The 26,108-nt window shown below is 35.5% G+C and overlaps 1 protein-coding gene across 1 annotated transcript in view; it reads left to right on the plus strand.

Annotated features, from left to right (window-relative positions):
• Positions 1–26,108, plus strand: part of LOC149248349 (lipid phosphate phosphatase epsilon 2, chloroplastic-like) — a 65,256-nt gene that overhangs the window by 20,811 nt on the left and 18,337 nt on the right. Inside the window, exon 3 of the mRNA XM_089456032.1 lies at positions 17,408–17,481. Coding sequence (XP_089312158.1) covers positions 17,408–17,481 — 74 coding nt within the window. The remainder of the gene's footprint in view (positions 1–17,407; positions 17,482–26,108) is intronic.

The raw sequence follows: 26,108 nt of genomic DNA on the forward strand, positions 1-26,108 counted from the left end.
AGAAAATGATGAAAATAACATTATAATAAATTGGAAATATATGGAAACATGTAGGTATAATAGTAATATATAAAATTTATAGCACTAAAAAAAATTGGAGTTTTACATAGGAGTAAAGCATATATATATATATATATATATATATATATATATATATATATATATATATATAAGTGTAACATATTTCACAATAAAAAAGACAGTAAGGTTTATAGACTAAAAAATAAATGAAATTACCCTGATCGAGGTATGATTCAGTGGTTGGGACAGTAGACGGGGATTAATGAAGAGTACCCTTAAGTATTGTACCACTGCCCCCCACACGTTCAAGGCGATGGCTGCGGAGGCCCTTTGCATGATTGGATGCAAGGGAGGTGGGAAAGGTGTTAAATTGGCAACTAGGGCCAAACTCCATGTGGGTCAGCTTATTTATGGCAGCTGATATTTTCATTGGATCCCTCTCGTCGAGAGGTGTAGGATTGATCCAAAGATCATCCGATTCCAATAAGTATTTATGGAGATATGAATTTATTTTGTTTATGTAATTATTATCAAGCCGACCAGCTCTTATGTAGGCTCTAGAAGCCCAACCGATGTGTCTATTCATCATCCTCGTTTTAGTATAAATAGATGAGTATTTGATGTCATTTGAATATGTATTCTTGAGTGATCTCCTCCTCTCCACGTCTTGGGTTTTTGGAGGAGTGAGACACCAAGAGTAACATGCTTATACGTGGATGATGCCCTAGCTATATACGCAGCAAACCTGTTACATGCACAGCATGCCCTATACTCTACACGCAGACATACAACACAGCTAATATGGATCTATACGCAGCTATGAAGCCAGCGTAATGAAGCAAAGGATCAGAGTCATATAATATAGATCTATACGCTGGAATAAAGAAGCAGTCCATACGCTGGAATGAAGGCTATATATATATATATATATATACGCACAGTATGGTAGAGATTATACGCTGGAATGAAGATGCAGTCCATACGCTGTAATGAAGGCTATATATATACGCACAGTATGGTAGAGATTATAGCTGGAATGAAGACGCAGTCCATACGCTTTCATAAAGGCAATATATATACGCACAACATGATAACGTTATGCGATGTACTTAGTTAATGAAGCCGCAGTGAAAACGTATTTCATAAAGGCAATATATATACGCACAGCATGATAACGTTATGCGCTGTACTCAGTTAATGAAGCCGCAGTGAAAACCTATTTCATAAAGGCAATATATATACGCACAACATGATAACGTTATGTGTGGTACTCAGTTAATGAAGCCGCAGTGAAAACCTATGTGCAGTCACGGAGACAATCATACGAACTCGGATACTTTTGATATTTTGAAGAATAGTTACAAGATAAATGTCGGAACTCTGTCCACTATAATAATCATACTGTTAAGGGAATGAAGCAGCAGTGGAGCCGCAGTCTAGAATGCAGAAAGCACACATGCTAGATCTCGCATGGAGAAGCAGGATCTGACTGCACCTCGGTTAAGGTATGAGGTGCATTCATGACCAGAACTCATAAGTATGATATGGATGCATATCTGATCGATATTCTACCTATTAATCCATGCTCGGATGAACGAAGAAGTATAGATCTCGAATGGAGTAACTGCAGTAAGGTCTAAACTACATGGAGACATAGCCCTTGGTATGACAGTCTTGGTATTACATGGATAAGGTATGACAATATGCTGTCGTGGTACTCCTATACAATACCTGGTATAAGGATGATCATGTCATGGATCTATTCTATAGATCACATGCCTATTTATAAGGGAAAGCAGTACCAAAGCTACTACAATCTAATAATCATTGTCGCAGTATTGATAAGGATATCAAATATAGTCATCATGTTGTAGACCTCATTGGAGACCTTGTTGACATAATGAAATGACTGTCATAATAGAAATCTCTGTATATCAATGAGAGCAGTAAACCAGTCATTGAATACACATCAGATGGGTGCAGATACATGATGTTGAGATCAACTCAGTGATATTTGGGTGCAGTGCAACATGATGAATGGGCAGCATGAAGATCATGAGCAGCATGATGATGCAGGATGCAGCGTGTTGGTGCTACACGGTAAGGTGCAACAAATGAACGAAATGGATAGAAGCCATCATCTAGGAGAATCAGTTGAAGCAGAATGTCTTCAACTGATCTCATGTATTATTGTTATAGGAAATAATCTATGCTAGATCTAGATAAGTCAAGGTGTTGACTTCTGTTGTAATTGTACTCTCTCTCTCTCTCTGCTGATCTTTGAAGATAAAAGAAGATTTGATCAAAGGGTTTCCCCACACATTGTGGGGTTTGTCCCTGGCTTGCACCATATCTTGTGTCCTCTTGTCTTGGCTTTTCTTCTGCATATTATATTTGTGTTCTATCTGCAGTTTATCTTAATGCTGATGTGATTGCTAACTGCGAAAATTTAAATAAATTTCTCACGCATAGAACATACCTAAACTTAACATGGTATCAGAGCTGAGGTGAAGACAATGCCCAAGCAAGAGTGAAAGAGCAATCACCAAATACAGTTGGGACAAGACCGAAGGATCAATGGGTTCCTCATAATTCACCTAGGGTGAAGTCAAAGCAGAGAATGTTATCAGAATGGCGCAACGAAAGATTCTGATGGTCCATCTTAAGATCACTTCATTGGGAAGTTCAGATCTAAGGGTGGAAGGAAAGGCGGATGCCTTGTTGAAATAAGTTCGGCCATTATGCGAAGGAATGTCCGAATGGCATAGACAGATCTCTTGATGAAGATAACAATCATTCCTGGGACATCTTCAATGATCAAAAGAATGACTGGTAATGCAGGTCATCAAGGAAATGGTCGACTCTTCCACGAAAGAAAGGAATCCTAAAATCTCTTTTATGTACTTGATTGAACCTGATGTCCATCTCGGAAATGGAAGTCAAAGGTTACAGGGTGGCACTTATCGATGGAAAGGTACGTGTTTGAAAATAGATCTTTTAAAGATGTTTTTGAGTTCAGGGTTGTATCAAGTTGCAGGAAGTCCACTGGGGACCATGTCCATTGACTCAGCACCGGAGGTCTGTGAGTCAGATGGTGACTAGGATGCCTGAATTCAAAAAGAAGCATGAAGGTACATGTCTGAAATGTACCGAAGGAAAATATTATAAGGGGACCATTCCCCTCATGCAGCAGGTTCACAGGTTTGGAACAACCCGAGGAGTTTGAGAATCATGATCAAGGAATCTCATGTATACAGGTGGAAGAAAGCCCTCTATGGCTTGAAGAAAAACACCTCGAGCATAGTATGAGAGGATTGATAGCTGTCTAATGAAGCCGAGATTCACTAGGAGTGAAATCGATCCAAACCTTTTGAAGGTTGTGGATGCCAAACCTCTCATATCGGCACCTATGTATGACAGGTGCAGACCCTCTCATTTGTAGAAGACAGAGGGAGTTGGATTCTGAATGTGGAAAGATAAACTACAAGCATGAGACTACCTCGAGGATCTTAACTTTCAAGAAGTTATATGGTAGTGATGTCAGGCCAGATCTGGGAAATGCCTCTGAGTTTCTTAAACTCATTCGCGTTGATGTTCTTGGAGAACCTCCGTCCAGACATATGTGTTGCAGTTAGCATGGTGAACTCATATTTGGTTGAGCCTCACTAGATTGGTGCCAAGAATCTTCTGAGATATCTTCGGGGCACAATCTCTCATGAATTGAGATACACTGCCGGAAATATGAAACCACATGATTATTCGAATGTTGAATGGGCAGGCAGTGTGAGCACTTCTCAGTGCTGGTTCTCTTTGGAATCTGCCTCGATATCCTGGATGAGCAGGAAGCAGAAGTCGGTGACTCTGAGCACCACCAAGGCAGAATACATTGCTGCTAGTATGGCCTTCTGTGAGGTAGTCTGGTTGTTGAAGCTCTTCAGTGAGCTGTTTGTATGCATGATGAATACCACTGTGATTCTCCGTGACAACCAGAGGTGGGATTCGATTATTGAGAAATCTCGTATTCGACGATTGCTCCAGCAGATAGACATCAAATACTGCCTTATCTGGGATATGGTAAGTCGATGAGCAAGGAGGCTCCATCACATTGAGACTGATGTACAGGTCGCTGACATTTTGACAAAGCCCCGAGGAAAGATCAAATCTGTGATTTTACCATACGACTTGGAGTCATCAAGAGACCCTTGTAAAAGGGTCCTGCATGTTGCATAAATTGAGCTCTGGGAGCTATGGGGGCTTGCGACTCTTACTGGAGGAACATACGACCACAGGGTGACTCACCCTCCCCTGGTGGTGCGCACTGGAACAAGATGATTCGCTCTCTTGTGGGACAAGATGATTTGCTCTCTTGTGGAACAGGATGATTTTCTCTCCTGTGTAGCAGGATTGATGTGTTCTCCTGTGAGGCCTGGATTGATGTGTTCTCCATGGCGGCCTGGATTGATGTGTTCTCCATGGCGATTGTAGCAAGATTGGTGTGTTCTCCTGTGAGGATAGGATTGATTAAGTTCTCCTATCGAGGCATCCTAACCATGTAGTCTGGGACTCATGGGAAGTACCTCTCATCTGATCAATGAGCAGGGAAATGAAGTTAGGGACCATAGTAGTACCGATGGACGCATCGTTGTATCTACCGTACTCCCTACGCTAGGATGTCCTCCATTGATCTGGGATCAATGATACTGGTCTAGGACCAGTGAGAGCCGTACATACTATGACGCTGACTTCGGGTCGGTTGAGACTGGTCTGGGACCAGTAGTACACTCTCTGCGCCTGCGATACTAGTCTGGGACCAGTGGTACGCACTTTGAGTCTGACTTCTGGTCAGTGGAGAATGGTATGAGACATTCTCGATCAATTCTTCTTCTTCATAGTTCAGCAGAGCTGAGCTGAGCAGAGCTAGCAGAGCCAGCAGCGCCGAGCAGAGCTAAGCAGAGCAGAGCTAGCAGAGCCAGTAGGGCTGAGCAGAGTAGAGCTAGCAGAGCCAGCAGAGCTGAGCAGAGTAGAGCTAGCAGAGCCAGTAGAGCTGAGCAAAGCATAACTAGCAGAGCCAGCAGAGCTGAGCAGAGCATAGTTGAGCAGAGTTGGGTAGAATAGTGTAGGGCACTAATGGCAGAGATAGTACAGTCAGACTTATGGGTCAATGGATGGAGTTCTCCCTAGTTGAGAGGGAGTGTTAAATTGGAAACTAGGGCCAAACTCCATGTGGGTCGGCTTATTTATGGCAGCTAATATTTTCATTGGATCCCTCTCGTCGAGAGGTGTAGGATTGATCCAAAGATCATCCGATTCCGATAAGTATTTATGGAGATATGAATTTATTTTGTTTATGTAATTATTTTCAAGCCGACCAGCTCTTATGTAGGCTCTAGAAGCCCAACCGACGTGTCTATTCATCATCCTCGTTTTAGTATAAATAGATGAGTATTTGATGTCATTTGAATATGTATTCTTGAGTGATCTCCTCCTCTCCACATCTTGGGTTTTTGGAGAAGGAGTTAGACACCAAGAGTAACATGCTTATACGTGGATGATGCCCTAGCTATATACGCAGCAAACCTGTTACATGCACAACATGCCCTATACTCTACACGCAGACATACAACACAGCTAATATGGATCTATACGCAGCTATGAAGCCAACGTAATGAAGCAAAGGATCAGAGTCATATAATATAGATCTATAAACTGGAATAAAGAAGCAGTCCATACGCTGGAATGAAGGCTATATATATATATATATATATATATATATATATATATATATACGCACAATATGGTAGAGATTATATGCTGGAATGAAGACGCAGTCCATACGCTGTATTGAAGGCTATATATATATATATATATATATATATATATATATATACGCACAGTATGGTAGAGATCATACGCTGGAATGAAGACGCAGTCCATACACTTTCATAAAGGCAATATATATACGCACAACATGATAACGTTATGCGCTGTACTTAGTTAATGAAGCCGCAGTGAAAACGTATTTCATAAAGGCAATATATATACGCAGAGCATGATAACGTTATGCGCTGTACTCAGTTAATGAAGCCGCAGTGAAAACCTATTTCATAAAGGCAATATATATACGCACAACATGATAACGTTATGTGTGGTACTCAGTTAATGAAGCCGCAGTGAAAACCTATGTGCAGTCACGGAGACAGTCATACGAACTCGGATACTTCTGATATTTTGAAGAATAGTTACAAGATAAATGTCGAAACTCTGTCCACTATAATAATCATACTGTTAAGGGAATGAAGCAGCAGTGGAGCCGCAGTCTAGAACGCAGAAAGCTAGATCTCGCATGGAGAAGCAGGATCTGACTGCACCTTGGTTAGGGTATGAGGTGCATTCATGACTAGAACTCATAAGTATGATATGGATGCATATCTGATCGATATTCTACCTATTAATCCATGCTCGGATGAACGAAGAAGTATAGATCTCGAATGGAGTAACTGCAGTAAGGTTTGAACTACATGGAGACATAGCCCTTGGTATGACAGTCTTGGTATTACATGGATAAGGTATGACAATATGCTGTCGTGGTACTCCTATACAATACCTGGTATAAGGATGACCATGTCATGGATCTATTCTATAGATCACATGCCTATTTATAACGGAAAGCAGTACCAAAGCTACTACAATCTAATAATCATTGTCGCAGTATTGATAAGGATATTAGATATAGTCATCATGTTGTAGACCTCATTGGAGACCTTGTTGACATAATGAAATGACTGTCATAATAGAAATCTCTGTATATCAATGAGAGCAGTAAACCAGTCATTGAATACACATCAGATAGGTGCAGATACATGATGTTGAGATCAACTCAGTGATATTTGGGTGCAGTGCAACATGATGAATGGGCAGCATGAAGATCATGAGCAGCATGATGATGCAGGATGTAGCGTGTTGGTGCTACACGGTAAGGTGCAACAAATGAACGAAATGAATAGAAGCCATCATCTAGGAGAATCAGTTGAAGCAGAATGTCTTCAACTGATCTCATGCATTATTGTTATAGGAAATAATCTATGCTAGATCTAGATAAGTCAAGGTGTTAACTTCTGTTGTAATTGTACTCTATCTCTCTCTCTGCTGATCTTTGAAGATAAAAGAATATTTGATCAAAGGGTTTCCCCACACATTGTGGGGTTTGTCCCTGGCTTGCGCCATATCTTATGTCCTCTTGTCTTGGCTTGTCTTCTGCGTATTATATTTGTGTTCTATCTGCAGTTTATCGTAATGCTGATGTGATTGCTAACTGCGAAAATTTAAATAAATTGCTCACGCATAGAACATACCTAAACTTAACAAAAGGTGGTAGCGAAGGTGGTGAAGGAGCAGGTTTTAACAGAGGAAAGGGTAGACAGGTGGGAGATGTTGTTTTGTTTGTTCACGGACGGGGGAGCTGGAGCTCTGGAAGGGTCGAGTGATGACATTCTCAGCCTCAAGCTCGTAGACAGCCAGCAAGTTTCCACGGGTATGTTTTTTGTCTCATCTCTTCCATTGCAATGTTGACCTGGTTGGGTTTCTGCTGGTGGGAGCGGGGGAAAATTAGGAATGTTAATTGGGAAGTTGAGAATTGTTGGTGGAATTGGGGCTGGCACTTGGTTGTGTTGACTTGGTTCTACGTCTATGCTCTGCCACTGTCGGGGATTGCTTCAATCTTCCTCTGTTTCGAACTTATGTTGTCTTGCATGGGGATCCTGGGAACTGAGGGCCAAGGGTTGAGCGAGGATATCGACAGGGGTCATGCGGGTAGAGGTTGTGAGCCAGGTGCTGAGGGGAGCGGGTGTCAGTTAAGTTGTTGCCTAGGAGAGGTCCCCTGTTGTCGATGCCAATGCAACTATTGGGAAATAGATAGCAACTATTGGGGAGAGGGAATTGCTAGGACTCTCGGGTGGGAGGACGGGCAAGAAAATGCCAAATTATATGCGCTTGTATCTTGGGCAGAGGGGAAAGGATCTACAAATCATGGTTGGCCTAACATTGGTAAGTGGCAGAGCTCACTAGCTTGGTCTTGGCAAGGGGAAGATGACTTGCCCAAGGTCGTGAGGAGATGGGTGTGGCGATGAGGGCGTATTACTAGTGGATGGAGGTTAGCCCCTCCTGGGGAATGGGCCTGTGACCATGAAGGCCCTAGTATTAATACCAAAGGGAAAGGGGAGGAGCAAGGTGGGGTGATTAGCACTGGTAATTCAACTCAGGGACGAGAGCATTGCCATATCATATTGAATTGTTTTTGGTTAACGAATTGTTGCTCTGAACAAGTTATGGGCATCTCCACCATGGCTCGACTTGCGAAAAGTCGTGGCTATGGAAGACGGGCCCAGGTGTTGTTATGAAACCAGCTCACAAAAAGATAGAAAAGATAGATCAACGCCTTAGAATTCAGCCTCTTCGAGGGGGAAACCTCCTTTACATTACACAAATGAATGATTCTTTGATGATTCAAATGACAAAACCTCCTTTCTATATATAGGAGTCTAAGGAGTCACAATATAACCCAGCCAACCTAACAATAATAATATAAAGCCACAAAAATAACAATAGAGGGATTCTATGGGGCACAGTAATAAAAATATGGGGACAATAGGGGCACAACAATGTTAATAAGGAATATAACTACAATAGTAATGGGGTAATCACTAGTATTATAGGGACCTAACATGCCCCTCTCCTTCAAAAAAGTGTTGTCCTCAACGCTTGAATAGTTCTGGATGCTTCTGTATAAAATTCTCATCCTCCCATGTGGAATCTTCAGCGGATAAGTTCTTCCACTTGATGAGATACTCCAAAATTGATCGATTTCGTAGTTGTCAAGTTCTTGTTTCTGTGACTGCTTCCGGTTCCAATATAATTTTTCCTTCCTCGTCAAGTTTTGGAAATATTGTTTGAACTGGGAGCTTGTCACCTATAAACTTCTTTAAACATGAAACATGGAAAACTAGGTGCACTTGAGAAGCTGCAGGAAGCCCCAATTTGTATGCCATAGTACCAATCTTTTGCAACACCTTGTACGAACCATAATACTTTGGTGATAATTTATTATCCTTCTTAGCTTGCTTGAGGGACATTTGTTTATATAGTTGTAGCCGCAGGAATACCCAATCACCTACATCAAAACTTCTTTCGCTGCGATGTTGATCTGCCTGTTGTTTCATTCTATTCTGCGCCAACACGAGGTTATCCTTTAAGAGTTGGAGGACTTGTTGTTGATGCTTGATGTGATGTTCTACTGCTTGAACCTTAGAATTTTCTCTTAAATATGATGTGATGGATGGTGGCTGATATCCATAAAGTGCCATAAATGGGGCCATTTTTGTTGTTGTATGGAAGGAAGTGTTATACCACCATTCAGCCAGAGGCAACCATTTGACCCATTGTATCTATTTATCAGATACAAAGCAACGAAGATATCCTTCCAAACATTTGTTTACTATCTCAATTTTCCCATCAGATTGAGGATGATAAGATGAGCTATGAGCTAACTGAGTATCGAGACAAGAAAATAATTATGTCCAAAAATTTCCAGTGAAAATGGGATCTCTGTCACTTACAATAATCTTTGGGTTTCCATGTAGCTTTTGAATTGTTTCCATAAATGCAGTAGAAACTGTATTAGCTTTAAATGGATGTGATAATGCACAAAATTGTGCATACTTGGTAAGTCTGTCAACTACCACCATTATGACACTCTTTCCCTCAGACTTGGGTAAACCTATGATAAAATCCATTGAAACCTCCTCCAATGTTGGCTTGGAATGGATAAAGGTTGTAATAGACCCGGGGTCTTAATTGTTTCAACTTTATTTTGTTGGCAAACCAAACATTCCGCCACAAACTTTTGAATATCCGATTTAAGGCCATCCCAAAAAAATTCCTTCTTAACCCTGTGGTAAGTTTTTAAAAATCCCGAGTGCCCTCCTAAGGGAGAAGTGTGCAATTCCATATGAATCTTTTGTTTGAGTTGGGAATTCTTACAGAGGTATAAGCGATCTTTGTACCATAACGAATCATTTTTCCAACTAAATGTATCAGATGTACTGGAATCTCGTTGCAAGGAAGGAATGGAAGAATGATGAAGAAGTGCGCACAATTTTTCATCATTCTTCCATTCCTTCCTTGCTTCGTTTATCCAATATGGTTGGATAATAGAAATGGCACACAACAATGCTTCCACATCCTCATCCTTTCTTGAAAGTGCATCTGCCACCACATTTTTCTTCCCTTTTTTGTAGATGATTTCAAAGTCATAACCCAACATCTTTGTGACCCACTTTTGTTTCTCTTCAGAGGATAATCTTTGTTCTAAAAAGTATTTAAGACTATCATGATCCGTTTTTACCTTGAAGTGTCTTCCCATTAGGTAGGGTCGCCATTTCTTAAGTGCATGTAACATTGTCAACATTTCCTTCTCATAAATAGCTTTGTGTAAAAACTTTCCCTTGATTGGACGACTTTCAAAAGTAATGGGTCTTTCATCTTGCATTAAAACAGCACCAATTCCATTTCCTGAAGCATCACACTCCACAATAAATGTTTTTGTGAAGTCCGTTGTAGCTAAGACCGGTGCTTGGCACATTGCCTCTTTAAGATGTTCGAAGGCCTTTGTTGCTTCTGGAGTCCATGAAAAATATCTTTCTTCAATAATGTTGCTAGAGGTGCTACTATTCTCCCATAATTCTTAACAAACTTGCGATAATACCTTGTCAACTCGAGAAATCCTCGCAGATGCTTTATGGATGTGGGGATTTTCCATTCCTTAATGGCTTTAATTTTGCTAGGGTCTACCTTAACTCCTTCATGAGATACAATATGACCCAAATATTCCACCTCTTGTACTCCAAAGAAACATTTGGATCTTTTTACATATAATTGTTTCTCCTCCAATAGTTGTAGCACCCTGTCAACATGTTCAACATGATCCTTCCAAGACTTGCAGTAGATTAGTATATCATCAAAAAATATTAACACAAATTTTATAAGGAAGGGTTTGAAAATGGAATTCATCAAACCTTGAAATGTAGAAGGTGCATTGGTAAGGCCAAAAGGCATGACCAAAAATTCATAATGACCCTCATGAGTTCTAAACGTTGTTTTCGGAATGTCTTCAGTCTTCATTCTAATTTGATGATGTCCTGAATGAAGATCCAACTTGGTGAAGTAAATTGATCCATGCAATTCATCCAATAATTCATCAATGACAGGAATGGGAAATTTATCTTTAATAGTGAGCTTGTTGAGCTCCCTATAATCCGGACACATGCACCATGATCCATCCTTCTTGTGCACCAATACTACTGGAGCAGAGAAAGAACTTTGATTGGGTTGAATTATACCAGCCTCTAGCATTTTTGCAACCATACGTTCAATTTCACTCTTTTGGGCATAGGGATATCTGTACGGCCTTATGTTTGGAGGAACACTTCCTGGAATCAGATTAATAGCATGATCATGATCACGAATAGGTGGGAACACTTCCTCATATCGATTTTTGGAATATGGTGGGTCTTCAATCCAACATTAGAGTTTATGAAATCATGATTAACATTTCTTTTGTTGGCATCATGAGTTTCCTTTACTACCCTTTCACCATTATTGAGTATTTCTTGTAGAAAATTTGTCAAATCTGTCTTCAAATATATCTTCAAATCATCAATCTTAGCTTCCACGCCCTTTATCTTAGATTCCACGCCATTTATCTTAGCTTCTGTTAGCTTTTGTGAGAGTGAAATTTGTTGCATTTGGTCTTGTAATTTTGATATATCATGTAGCATTTCTTCATCTTCTTCATCAATCATGCTAGAACTTTCAGGTTGCTTACTAGGTGTTTGCATTTTCCTTCCTCGGGGCATTAGTTACCAATAATAATGCTCTACTATGCCCTTTGAATTCCTTCAAAATAATTTTTCAAACCAAGCTTAAACAAAAATTTAAAAAATATACACACCTTTTTTCACTTTGTAGGAGCTCGATATTGCCTCTGATGTATCTCTGTAATTTCTAATCATCTAGTTTTGAAATTACGACCTATAGTAGCCCTCTGTGTCCTCTTTCCAATGCCACCAGTCTGATCGCAATTGGATTATCCAAGGAAGAGTTATGCCAAATCTCCCACAGTGACCTGATTATAGACTAGTTCAGAAGAGCGAACTTGTACGATGTGCCACGTGTCCCTGTTTCGACCTTTGGCTCCAAAAAATCTATACAAGAAACTACAATCCGTCTTCTTTCTGTACCATCTTACAAAATTTCAATCCAATTCTCAGAAAGTTATGACGATTTTCCCCAGGTCCCCTGTTTGGAATGTAATTCAAGAGTCTGCAAAAATACCAACTTCCTCAGTTCATATCTCCGCAAATATAGCATGAAAAGCTCTAAAATTCGGACCCGGGGTTCAATGCGATTTCATCTCAAATGGGTTTTTTTTCGCTTCTGAAACGTCGCAGAAGAAAAGTTATAGCGAAAATGCCACGATGACCTATTTGGAGTAGCAAAACCCTAAAATCCAAAGCTCTGATACCAAATGTTATGAAACCAGCTCACAAAAGATAGAAAAGATAGATCAAAACTTTAGAATTCAGCCTCTTCGAGGGGGAATCCTCCTTTACATTACACAAATGAATGATTCTTTGATGATTCAAATGACAAAACCTCCTTTCTATATATAGGAGTCTAAGGAGTCACAGTATAACCCAGCCGACCTAACAATAATAATATAAAGCCACAAAAATAACAATAGAGGGATTCTATGGGGCACAATAATAAAAATATGGGGACAATAGAGGCACAACAATGTTAATAAGGGATACAACTACAATAGTGATGGGGTAATCACTAGTATTATAGGGACCTAACAGATGCCCAGAAATAAAAAGGAGCCGAGCACGTCTGTGTCTCGCAGGGGGAGAAAATCGATGGAAAATCTTATCAGTGAAGTTATCGAGGCATATCGCAAGGGCACTGATGAAGACATTCGGAAAATTTTAGAGGAATGGGAAGAGGAAGCTATGCAGTGCGGCGAGACAGAGGAGGACATGGATGACTAGAGGACCCTAGTCCCGGACCCTAGTACCACTAGAGGCAGGATAACGCAATTTAAGCAGACCTTATACCTTTATTGGTTGATGAAAAGCCTTTTAGGCAAGTCTATTGAGTAGATCTCAGTGGGCATGGTCATTTCTGTCCAAGGTATGCCGAGCTACAAACAGGAATTCCAAAAAGTTCAGTTTCAACTCCACAAGCAGGATATCAGGTTGGGCAGAATTGAGAGACACATCCCATGTATCTTGGAACTGTCCGAGATGCCTAGATCAAATGTCAAAGACCATGCGCTAGTGGAATCGGCCTCGGAGGAACAGAATGACTAGATAATCTCCCTTGTTTAATTTTGTTTTATATGCGGATAGCTTTTACTTTTCGTTATGCAAGAATATGTATAGGTAGAAATCTAGAGTATGGTCATGAAACAAAGACATATATAGCTTGGATAGAAAGACTGAAACTTTTCTTTTTTTGGATGGCATACAATGCGGATAGGTAGCCAACAGACTTGGTTTCCCAATAGGCAAGTTGAGGCCACCTAGCCAATCTATGTGGTGTAAATTTGCTTATAAATGAATGGAAAAAAGAGGACCTGCCAAGCTTAACAAACAAACAAACAAAAAATGAAATCAAAGAATGTATGGTTTTTTAAATTTTATATGTCAAATTAAAGAATGACTTACTAAAAAAATTGAAAAAAGTTATTACCTAAATACATCTAATGTTATGCCAAACTAACTAAACACCCATATACAACTTTCTAAACATTATCGCATTAGTTATTCATAGGTGCAACATATTCAAGAAGACTATGATTTAGAGGGTCTTCATTGAATCTTGTCGAATACTATAAAGCAAAAGATGACCATGATTATAAGTAAAAAATAAATAAATATTGTTGATGCTCACAACAATGTATTTATGAACATTATAATATAAGTTTTAAAAAAGCAATATGTCCAGGTAATATTTTGATGTTGTGGTTGTGTAGATTCATAATTGTATTCCATTCAATATGTGCAAATGTAAGGGGAAGTATTAGAATATCATACTTTTATCAGAAATTTAGATTTGTGTGATTGAGAATCAGAGAGGGATAATAGAACAAGTAAAAGATAAGGTTTCACATAATTTGAACTAAAAAAAATCCACAAGAAAAGGCAAAGTGAAGAGTGGTAGTATGATTTAAAGTCAAGAGATACTCAAAAGAAACAACAAAAAAATATTTCACAGATGCACATAATAGATGCTCAGAAATGGCTCCAAATGGGATTCATTCATTTTTCTCAACGCAATATTCAAGTATTGGAAAAAAAGAAAAGTGCAGCATGTCAACAATTATGAAAATTAGGGTGAAATACCAAATGTACAAAACCTAGATGTTCTCATACTCTTTCATTTTTAATAACACTTGCCAAAATTGGATAAAATTAGGCCTACTTAGATAATATTGAGTATTAATTCAATGGGTACGATGATGTTGGATGAGACCATATTGTGTAATTCCCCTAATGCCAAAGGAATGGCTGAAGATGAGATTTCAAGCAACCTAGTTTGAAAGATGGGAAAAGCTTTGGAAAATATGTTTATGTCAAAGTATATAGAAAACCATATTGTTGCTCCCATGAGTACCATTAAAAATCCACTATAAAGGTCAGTAATTCCATCTTCCCTTAATAATTTACTCATCACTAGCATAATACCCAAGCCTTTATAGAGCCAAAATGCCCCTCTCATCATTGTGTCCAAAGGATGTAGGTGTGTGTGTGTGTGCGCGCACGTGCATGCACGCACATGCGAGTGCACACTCCCTTTGTGCCTCTTATGCAAGGGATAAATGTTTCTCTCTCCACCACTAAAAAACCTATATATATGGAGCTATCCTGGGATGTTATAATGATACACTCCAACATTAAAGACTAGAATCGATGAGGATTTGGTATTCAAAATTGAGAAATTGCTCAAAACATCAATGTTACCAATGAGTGTAAAGGCCAAAGAGTTTCGACATAACACTAATAAAAATAGACAAAGAGAAAGTTTCTAATAATCATCTAACCAGAGAAACAAACAAACAAGGTGCAACAAACATTCCATTAGAGAACATAATTTAATAAAAATGGCTAACAATATAATAACAGCAATAACTTAAAATTTACATTTTTTTCTATATACTATTAGCACTATCATATAAATGTAAATTTTTATTATTGTTACTAATTAAATATATAAATATATATATATATATATATGAAATATTATATATATATATATATATATATATATATATATATATATATATATAAAAACAAGCTTATAAGTCATATAATTCAATTATATCGTTAGTTTTTTCTAATTTATAATCAAATTGGAATCTAGATATATTTTAATATTTTTAGCATTTTTTAACATCATATATTTTCAAATAATTTTTAAAACTATTATCTAAATATAATGGTTTGTCTCTACTTTTAAATTTATTTTAAAACTAGCGTGGTGAGTTTTTGAAATATATTTAATATTACTTACATTACTAAATTATGGTTATATATTTTCAAATAATTTTTGAAACCTTTATCTTGTTTTTTCTCAACTCTTAAATCTATATGAAATTTAACATTGTGAGTTTTTGAAATATACTAAATATTACTTGCCATGCTAAATTTTAGAGAACCTTATTTAGCCCCATCATCTTATAATGTATCTTTATCCTCTTTTTCTTAAGTGTAATCTTACTCATATATATATATTTGAAACATATTAAAAATAAATGAGGTATTTTTTATCAAACATCTATGAATAATTAAATCTAGTTGTTTGTTCTTAGATTATAAATTTATTTTAAATTTAATTGTATGTTTTTGAAACATACATATATAATATTGGTCATAATATCCTACCATAGGTTAATGGATCTTCTTTCATTTAATAAATAAATTGGCCTTGGCCTATACTCACCCTAGTCACAAAAAATATATATATATATAATACCGAATTCTTGGCCCCATTATCCTATAATTTAAAGTCTCTTTGCCCTCTTTTTCTTGAGTATAATCTTACCTATAGAAAAAATAAATCTAAAAATAAATTATATATTTTTCATTAAACATTTATAAGTTTTTCTCTAACTATATTATTAAAATAATTATATATAACAAAAATTGTTTCTTCTTTCAATTCTGGTTTGTTCGCTTATTATGGTAAATCTACATTATCATTAACATTAACTTGTATATCTTCTATTTATATTAAGTAATAAATGTTGATCCTTAGTAAGTAATATTCATATTCTTAGTATTTGATGACTTTTCCTTTAAATTATTTATATGTCAAAGTTTTATTCTTGATTTCTAACTACATAGATATGTAAGTCCTTTTCGTGCCATTAGTTTTGGTAACACCTTCCAACCCCAATTTGGTTCTTGGACTTTATTTGAGAACATCAATTAATATCCTAACTTCATTGCATATCCTCCCAACCTCTAATTTTTAACGAATCTATAGAGTGTTTTAGGTGCATCTATCTGTATTCATTCGAGAAGTTGTTGAGATATATAAATCACCTGAAGGGGAGCATCCTATTGACTAGAGAAGGTCGTTCCTTTAGGCGGTCGATTTTGAGGGCCTTAGCCAACATATTCTTATCATTACTTGCACTTGGTTGCAAAAAATCCATCTTATAATTTAGAAAAAAATTTAAAAAAAACTCAATATTATGTATCATTTTCCTATAACTTTAAATCAAACAATTCACTTATAACTTTCAAAATTCCACATTATTACTTTCCCACCCAACCTCTAAACACTTATCAATCCTTAATATCATATATTATATAAGTATTTCCAGGTCTATTATTTAATTAAAATATAATAACTTTATTTTATTATAATTAAATAAATTAATCTATTTAATATTTTAAATGAATCATTTTAGGAATATATAACGTTCCTATCTTTTTCCTGATTTCCCACCATCTAAACCAATTAATTAAATATCATAAAAAAATACATTAATAAAACCCTTTTTAATAAATGAATAGAAACATTATTTATAATCTTCCTTAATTTCTAATCCAATCAAATTGTTAAGACTAAGACTTACATGTTGTTGCATTATAATTCTTCCATAAAAATAAATTTAATGATTCATCTTTTGTGGTAAGAAATATTTATTATAATAATTAAAAAGTGGAATTTGATAAATTTCCATAATGGTTTAGTACATGTTTTATTTTGGTTCTAAGATGACATGAAATTTTAAAATATATATTAATGTTTTATGTGGCAGTGATTGGTGGGAAAGGTTTAAATAAAACCACTTTCGGAATGGGGCTTGCAATTATAGCGGTTGGAGCATTTGCAGTAAGTGTAATTTTTATAAGTGAATTTTATTCCAGTATTTTTTAATATAAATATTTTTTATTTTTTTATTATATTAAATCACATAAATAACATTTTAATCTAAAATGTAGATTTTTAAATAATAAAGATAGGTTAACTCAACATAAGCATATTAAATTTATGTTATGCTTATATTTACAATTAGTCAATACAAAGAGTTAAAAAGTTAACTTCGTGTATTTATTTACTTTTAATATGTATCATTATTTAACCTTATATAGTCATTATGTTATTATTTAGTTCTTAGTTTTTAGAATACATTTTTCCTAATTTTGTTAAAATAGTTTTATTTGTATATAGTTAAGTTTTTTTGGATCTCCTAAGCTTTTCTTTCCTAACTTTGTTAAATTTGTTTTATTTACATATAACTTTTACAATTAATAACTTTTATGATAATTAGCTATTAGTTTTTAGAATCTTGTAATAAATTGTAATGCTTTTTTTGTTAGTTGTAACTTATTCAAAATATTTTTTTATAAAAAATATTTTTTCATTAAATTTTATAGGAAAGGTTTGTATTAAAATTAAATTATTTATTTATTTATTATAAAATTAATGTTTTTTATTATTAAATTTTTTTACAAATATATACAAATTATAACATTATGCAGCATTAAATTTTAAACAGTATGTAACATTACATTTTAATAGGTTAAACAGATTTCTATAAATATTTAAGAAATTTTTTCTTTTTAAATTTATTTTTTCTTAATTGGTATTCTTTGAAACATAATAATATTAAAAACATCATTTCAATATTAGTATATTTCTTAGTGAAAATAATAATAATAATAATAATAATAATTTTTTAAACTATAACCATACTTAGTTTATTATTCAAAATTGAAATAACCACCAATATATTCTCTAATTAAAACTTAGCAATATAAAAAAATATAACAAAAAACAACATATTATCATTCATGATGTATAAATATATTTATAGTAGGAAATGTACTATTGGAATAAAAATTCGCTCTAAATTTTATATAATCCATTAATTTCTAACTAAACATTACATATGTACGACCATGTGTACAATGGACTAACCCAATAATGAATTGAAACTTGCATACACTAAAAGTCCACACCAATCATTAACATATTTAATTAGTTCTTCAACATATGGTAACATATCTAACATTTATAATGTTTCTCACTCTACCTCATGCCTTCAAACAGGCCTTTCCTTAATCACTATTAAAACCATATCCTAACCATGAAGCATAACTCATATTAATTATTCACACATTTTACCTTATTCTTAATATTGCTAATGAGTTTAATATTTATTTTTAACAATACACTCAAAGAAAACCCTAGGCTTTTCCTCTCATTTTTAGGATGTAAATACTAAATTATTCAAGACATAAGGCTAAGTTAACTATATGGATCAAAGCCATTACAACAATATACTCATTATGAGCTCAACATATCATTGCACAAATATAGCACATGTGGGGAGGATAACACTCCATCCCATGACCACTTGGAATAGCTGCAATGGAAATGGGTCTAATAGTACCAACAAAATCGTAACAAAACCATTTATTGTAACTTTAATGTGATCAATGCTACATCAAACTAGGGCATACTCAATCACTAATTAAAAAATATACAACATTCATCTAACTTTAAAGCACTCAATAGCCTCATAACAACACTATCCCATGTAATGTAATTAGAAGTCCTTCATTATTTTTTTGCCACTTAGGTTTTTGTGACAATTATAATTGTTTTACCTAAATTCATTATCTTTAGTCTTCTCTTAATCTATGTTATACCCATGTTGTCTACAACCTTTCTTCCTACCTTTGTATACATTGAGAGTCCTTAGGACATATTCTATTAAAAATATAATAGACCTAGATTCATTGCAACCTTTCTCTTTTCATATCATGTATGTATTCCATACTATTTCCAGAGTTTTCATTCATTCTATTACCCCATTATCTTCTTATTACAATCCTTTAAGACCATCTATATTTTTTCAATGTCCTTGTTGACTTGTCTTATGTAATACCACATGTCCCACCTTGTCCTCCCTTTCTTTCCTCACCTCAATATTCTTAACACCCATGTCCCTATCCTCTCTAACTCTAATTAAAAATTGAATTTGGTATTCTTATCTCATTTCATGCAATGTTTTTGCTAAATGTTTCTCCTTTAGGAATTTCAAAGCCCTGTTACCTCAATTAATTCCCTCTCACCTCATGATGTTTCACATATATTCTTCTTATCCTTGACCACTTTCCCTATATAACTTGGATCCTATTTAATTTATATTCCTATCTTTTTCTAGATGACCTTTTCCTTTGAAAATTTTGGTCTAGCTATCTCATTCATTCCTACTTCCTACCTAGAATTTCTTTTATTAAACCCATGTACATCATCATCCTTTATTATTCCTATTTTTCATCATTTGGAACATTCTTGTCCACCCTAGATTGTCCCCATTGGTGTCCTTCCTAGATCCTTTCTAAATGTTCCCTCTATATAATATACTTAGTGCTTGCAATCCAACTTAGAATCATAAACTTATGCACACTTAGTGGTTACTTGGCTTCCATTCAACTATTATTGTTCTTAGGATTGATATTTTTGTTCCATTGATGGGGATGGGCATTTCTCAATTTTATCTTCTCACCTTAACCTGATATTACCCTTAGGCATGTAATAACCTCAACCAAGAGACATTCACCCATCTATGGTTTGAAAACTATTACATTTTATCTAGATCAATTAACCCAACCTCATACAATTTATTTAATTTTTATAATATAAGCTACTCATAATTTAGCTTTGTCATATTTTCATTTTCCATATATCACACAATAAAACTTGTTTTACCACCCTAAACTGTAAACCTTGAATCTATTTCCATGTTTCCTTATTATGATATATTTTTCCGTTAGCTACTACAATTCACATGTTATAACCTTTCCTCTTTTAATCTCCCAATCTCTTACCACCCATTCCTTATCATTTTTTATTTTATCTATCTTTAGTCCATCATAATCCTAAGATATGAGTCTAACATTTTATTGGTATGATTTCTAAATGAAAATTGAATAGCGTATGAACTATATAATACGTTCATGTTATCTAATAATCCAAAAGGGTATCATAAAGCCTATATACCTAGTCTCTTATCTTCAAGTCATATATCGTTGGCAATGTTACCTCCCATTCCTTTGAGAGTTTTCTTCTTTTCCATTTATCCTAAGGTAATACAAGATTCTTTTATGATGCATCACATTGAATATATTAATCATTTTTTTAATCAAGTTTGTGATGAAATCATTTCCCCTATTTTATGTGATGTGTATCAATCATCCAAACCACAAAATACAAACTCAACCAAAATTTAATTATCACTAAATTTGTGTCCTTTTATACACTTCTTTCCTTTTTTCACTTTGTAAAGATGTTTGTTGCACAAAGGAAATGTTTATATTGTGCCATCTTAGGTACACCAAATGCACTAATATAGTACAATAACAAGTGTTGAAAAGTATTCCTTGGCGAGATGGGATTCAATGCGTGAAAAGTAGTATACTTAAAATTTGTGAGTTTCTTTCTAACATTACTCACATTTATTCACAAATTTTGAATATCGAAAAAAATTGGCCAAAAATCCAACAAATAATAATTTTTGTGATGTATTTATCACATACAAGTATCCTTCCACACCTCTGAATGCTCTTGCACCATCAAATTCTCTATGTTTGTTAGTTGGACACAAACTCTCAATATTATGCCCATTCCATTTTTATATAAGACACCATAAATAAACCTATTCAAGTTCACTCAATGCTTATAAGTCATTCCAAGTTGGTAAGTCCAATCCAAATCTATCTATTCCATATCATGTCCAATCCATGTATATAAGTCCATCCCAAGTGCACTAGAAGCCTATCCATTAGGAAAAAAATGGAGCACATCCTCTAGATCTCTGGGAAATCCTTGTACATGGAACATGCTTGTAGCAGTAAAGTCTTTTTCTCATGTTTTTTTAGTTCTCTCTATTTTCTATCTCAGATAAAGGAGATGGTCCCACATACAGTTTCACTTTCTTTAAAAATATCAAAACCATATTTATGTAACATCATGAGTCACCTACTAAAACATATTAATAAAATCAACTTATTAACAATATTTTTGATATTTTTGATGGTCCAAAAGAGAGAATTTGTTAGAAAGAAAATAATGTTGATAGCTTTATAACAAATATATCATGCTTGAAGCTTCTCTATAATTTTATAATTATTATTTGCATATTCTACTAAATTCCTTCTACAACAATGTATTTAATCGTTTACGATTTATCCTCAATTTATGCCAAGGCAACTCTAATCATAATTTAAGCACATCAATTAACTGAAATGTCTATCTCTAATGATTTACATTTTCACCTTCAAGGAATTGATGAACCTATTGAAGCTTCAATAGAGATAGAAGTTGTATTTGATAAGCACAATGAGCAAGCCCACTAGCTTGAAATCCAATCCAATTACTTTCTTTAAATCCTAGTTATTTTCCTTACAATGAAGATCATTTGTCTAAGTTTAGATACTCATACTTTTACTTGTAGAAAATAAAATAAAAATGAAGAATGATCAATGTGTATATGCCATTCTCACTAAGCTTGGTAGTGTAGATTATGTTTTTGTATCTACTTTTCATTTAACCAAAGAATTCTAGTGGTTTCTTATAAACCACCCTTTCTTGAATATTTTTGTGATTGTTTGATTAGAGAGAAAGATAAGCTCTTTCATCTTGGAGTGATCAACATTGTAGGTGCATCTAAATAATATTTAATGGCCCAATAGAAGGATAAATCCAAGCATCTCAAGTAGCAACATCCTCAAAATGACAAGAAAAAGAAGGGTCCCAAACCCTCTCAGCCAATGTCTACTCCTAGTCATGACAAAGTGTTAGGAAACCAGCTCACAAAAAGACAAAAAGATAGATCAACGCCTTAGAATTCAGCCTCTTCGAGGGGAAACCTCCTTTACATTACACAAATGAACAATTCTTCGATAATACAAATGACAAAACCTCCTTTCTATATATAGGAATCTAAGGGGTCACATTATAACCAGGCCAACCTAACAATAATAATATAAAGCCACAAACATAACAATAGTGGGATTCTATGGGGCACAATAATAACAATATGGGGACAACAGGGGCACAACAATAACAATAAGGGATACAATGACAATAGTAATAGAGGAATCACTAGTATTATAGGGACCTAACATGCCCCTCTCCTTCAAAAAAGTGTTGTCTTCAACGCTTGAGTAGTTATGGGTGCTTCCGTATAAAATTCTCATCCTCCCATGTGGAATCTTCAATGGGTAAGTTCTTCCACTTTATGAGATACTCTGAAATTGATCGATTTCATAGCTGTAGAGTTCTTGTTTCTTTGACTGCTTCAGGTTCCAAGATGATTTTTCCTTCCACATCAAGTTCTGGAAATATTGTTTGAACTGGAATCTTGTCACCTATAATCTTCAGAAACATGGAAAACTGGGTGCACTCAGGAAGCTGCAGGAAGTTCCAATTTGTATGCCATAGTACCTATCTTTTGCAACACCTTGTACGGACCATAATACTTTAGTGATAATTTATTATCCTTCTTAGCTTGCTTGAGGGACATTTGTTTATATGGTTGTAGCCATAGGAATACCCAATCACCTACATCAAAACTTCTTTTGCTGCGATGTTGATCTGTTGTTTCATTCTATTCTGCGCCAAGGTAAGGTTATCCTTTAAGAGTTGGAGAACTTGTTGTTGATGCTCGATGTGATCTTCCACTGCTTGAACCTTAGAATTTTCTCTTAAATATGATGTGATGGATGGTGGATGATATCCATAAAGTGCCATAAATGGGGTCATTTTTGTTGCAGTATGGAAGGAGGTGTTATACCACCATTCAGCCAGAGGCAACCATTTGACCCATTGTGTCTGTTTATCAGATACAAAGCAACGAAGATATCCTTCCAAACATTTGTTTACTATCTCAGTTTGCCCATCAGATTGAGGATGATAAGATGAGCTATGAGCTAACTGAGTCCCAAGACAAGAAAATAATTCTGTCCAAAAATTTCCAGTGAAAATGGGATCTCTGTCGCTTACAATAATCTTTGGGTTTCCATGTAGCTTTTGAATTGTTTCCATAAATGCAGTAGAAATTTTACTCGCTTTAAATGGATGAGATAATGCACAAAAGTGCATACTAGGTAAGTCTGTCAACTACCACCATGATAACACTTTTTCCTTCGGACTTGGGTAATCCTGTGATAAAATCCATTGAAACCTCCTCCCAACATTGGCTTGGAATGGATAAGGGTTGTAATGTCCCCAGGTCTTAATTGTTTCAACTTTATTTTGTTGGCAAACCAAACATTCCACCACTTTTGAATATCCGATTTTAGGCCATCCCAAAAAAATCCTTCTTAACCCTGTGGTAGGTTTTTAGAAATCCTGAGTGCCCTCCTAAGGGAGAGGTGTGCAATTCCCTAAGAATATTTTGTTTGAGTTGGGAATTCTTACATAGGTATAACCGATCCTTGTACCATAACGAATCATTTTTCCAACTAAATGTATCATATGTACTAGGATCTTGTTGTATCTTTTGAATGAGTTCCCCCACTTCCTCGTCATTCTTCCATTCATCCCTTTCTTCGTTTATCCAATCTGGTTGGATAATAGAAATGGCACAAAGAAATGCTTCCACATCCTCATCTTTTCTTGAGAGTGCATCTACCACAACATTTTTCTTCCCTGTTTTGTAGATGATTTCAAAGTCATAGCCCAACATCTTTGTGACCCATTTTTGCTGCTCTTCTGAAGATAATCTTTGTTCCAAAAAGTATTTAAGACTATCATTATCTATTTTTACCTTGAAGTGTCTTCCAATTAGGTTGGGTCGCCATTTCTTAAGTGCATGTAGTATTGCCAGCATTTCCTTCTCATAAATAGCTTTGTGTAAATACTTTCCTCTGATTGGATGACTTTCGAAAGCAATGGGTCTTTGTTCTTGCATTAAAATAGCGTCAATTCCATTTCCTGAGGCATCACATTCCACAATAAAGGTTTTTGTGAAGTCCGGTGTAGCTAAGATTGGTGCTTGCCACATTGCCTCTTTAAGATGTTCAAAGGCCTTCGTTGCTTTTGGAGTCCATGAGAATGCATCTTTCTTCAATAATGTTGTTAGAGGTGTTGCTATTCTCCCATAATTCCTAACAAACTTGCGATAATACCCTGTCAACCCGAGAAATCCTCGTAGATGCTTTATGGATGTGGGGATTTTCCATTCCTTAATGGTTTTAATTTTGTTAGGGTCTACCTTAACACCTTCATGAGATACAATATGACCCAAATATTCCACCTCTTGTACTCCAAAGAAACATTTGGACATTTTTGCATATAATTGTTTCTCCTCCAATAGTTTGAGCACCATGTCAACATGTTGGACATGATCCTTCCAAGACTTGTTGTAGATTAGTATATCATCAAAAAATACTAACACAAATTTTCTAAGGAAGGGTTTGAAAATGGAATTCATCAAACCTTGAAATGTAGAAGGTGCATTAGTAAGGCCAAAAGGCATGACCAAAAATTCATAATGACCCTCATGAGTTCTAAATGTTGTTTTTGGAATGTCTTCAGTCTTCATTCTGATTTGATGATATCCTAAACGAAGATCCAACTTGGTGAAGTAAATTGATCCATGCATTTCATCCAATAATTCATCAACGACAGGAATGGGAAATTTATCTTTAATAGTGAGCTTGTTGAGCTCCCTATAATCTGGACACATGCGCCATGATCCATCCTTCTTGTGAGCCAATACTACTGGAGCAGAGAAAGAACTTTGACTAGGTTGAATTATACCAGCCTCTAGCATTTCTGTAACCATACGTTCAATTTCACTCTTATGGACATAGGGATATTTGTAAGGCCTGATGTTTGGAGAAACACTTCCTGGAATCAAATTGATAGCATGATCATGATCACGAATAGGTGGGAGGCCTTTAGGAGTCTCAAATACCTTGGAATGGTTGTCCAAGACTTTTTGGAGATCTGGAGAAATGGATGATTTCAATGTGGGAATCTCTAGTGAACATAATTGTGCAATTATGCCTCGTTGTTCTTTCTTTAGAAGCTTTGTCATTCCATTAGAGTTGATTATCTTTCTCGGTTTCCCTGTGATACCCCTTAATTCAATTTCCTTTCCTTCTAAAGAGAATTTCATGAAAAGTTCTTGAAAATTAAAAGTTATTGAACCCAAGGATTGTATCCATTGGACTCCTAGTACAACATCAGCACCACCCATTGGAATGGAAAGAATTGGGCTATTCAATACATATTCTCCCATGAATAGCTTGATATTATGGCACTTTCCAGAGCAATTTATGGTTCCTTCACTTGCAACCATCACTTGACACTCTGGTGCTAGATATAGGAAGCAATTCAATTCTTTGGCTATCTTATAATGAATAAAATTATGGGTACTTCCCGAATCAATCAACACTATTACCTTTTTCTTTTTGATATGCCCTTATATCTTGATAGTT

The sequence above is a fragment of the Pinus tabuliformis genome, chromosome 7 (assembly GCF_031772625.1).
Source record: "Pinus tabuliformis cultivar Carrire ecotype Pingquan chromosome 7, CPIR1, whole genome shotgun sequence".
NCBI lineage: Eukaryota > Viridiplantae > Streptophyta > Pinopsida > Pinales > Pinaceae > Pinus > Pinus tabuliformis.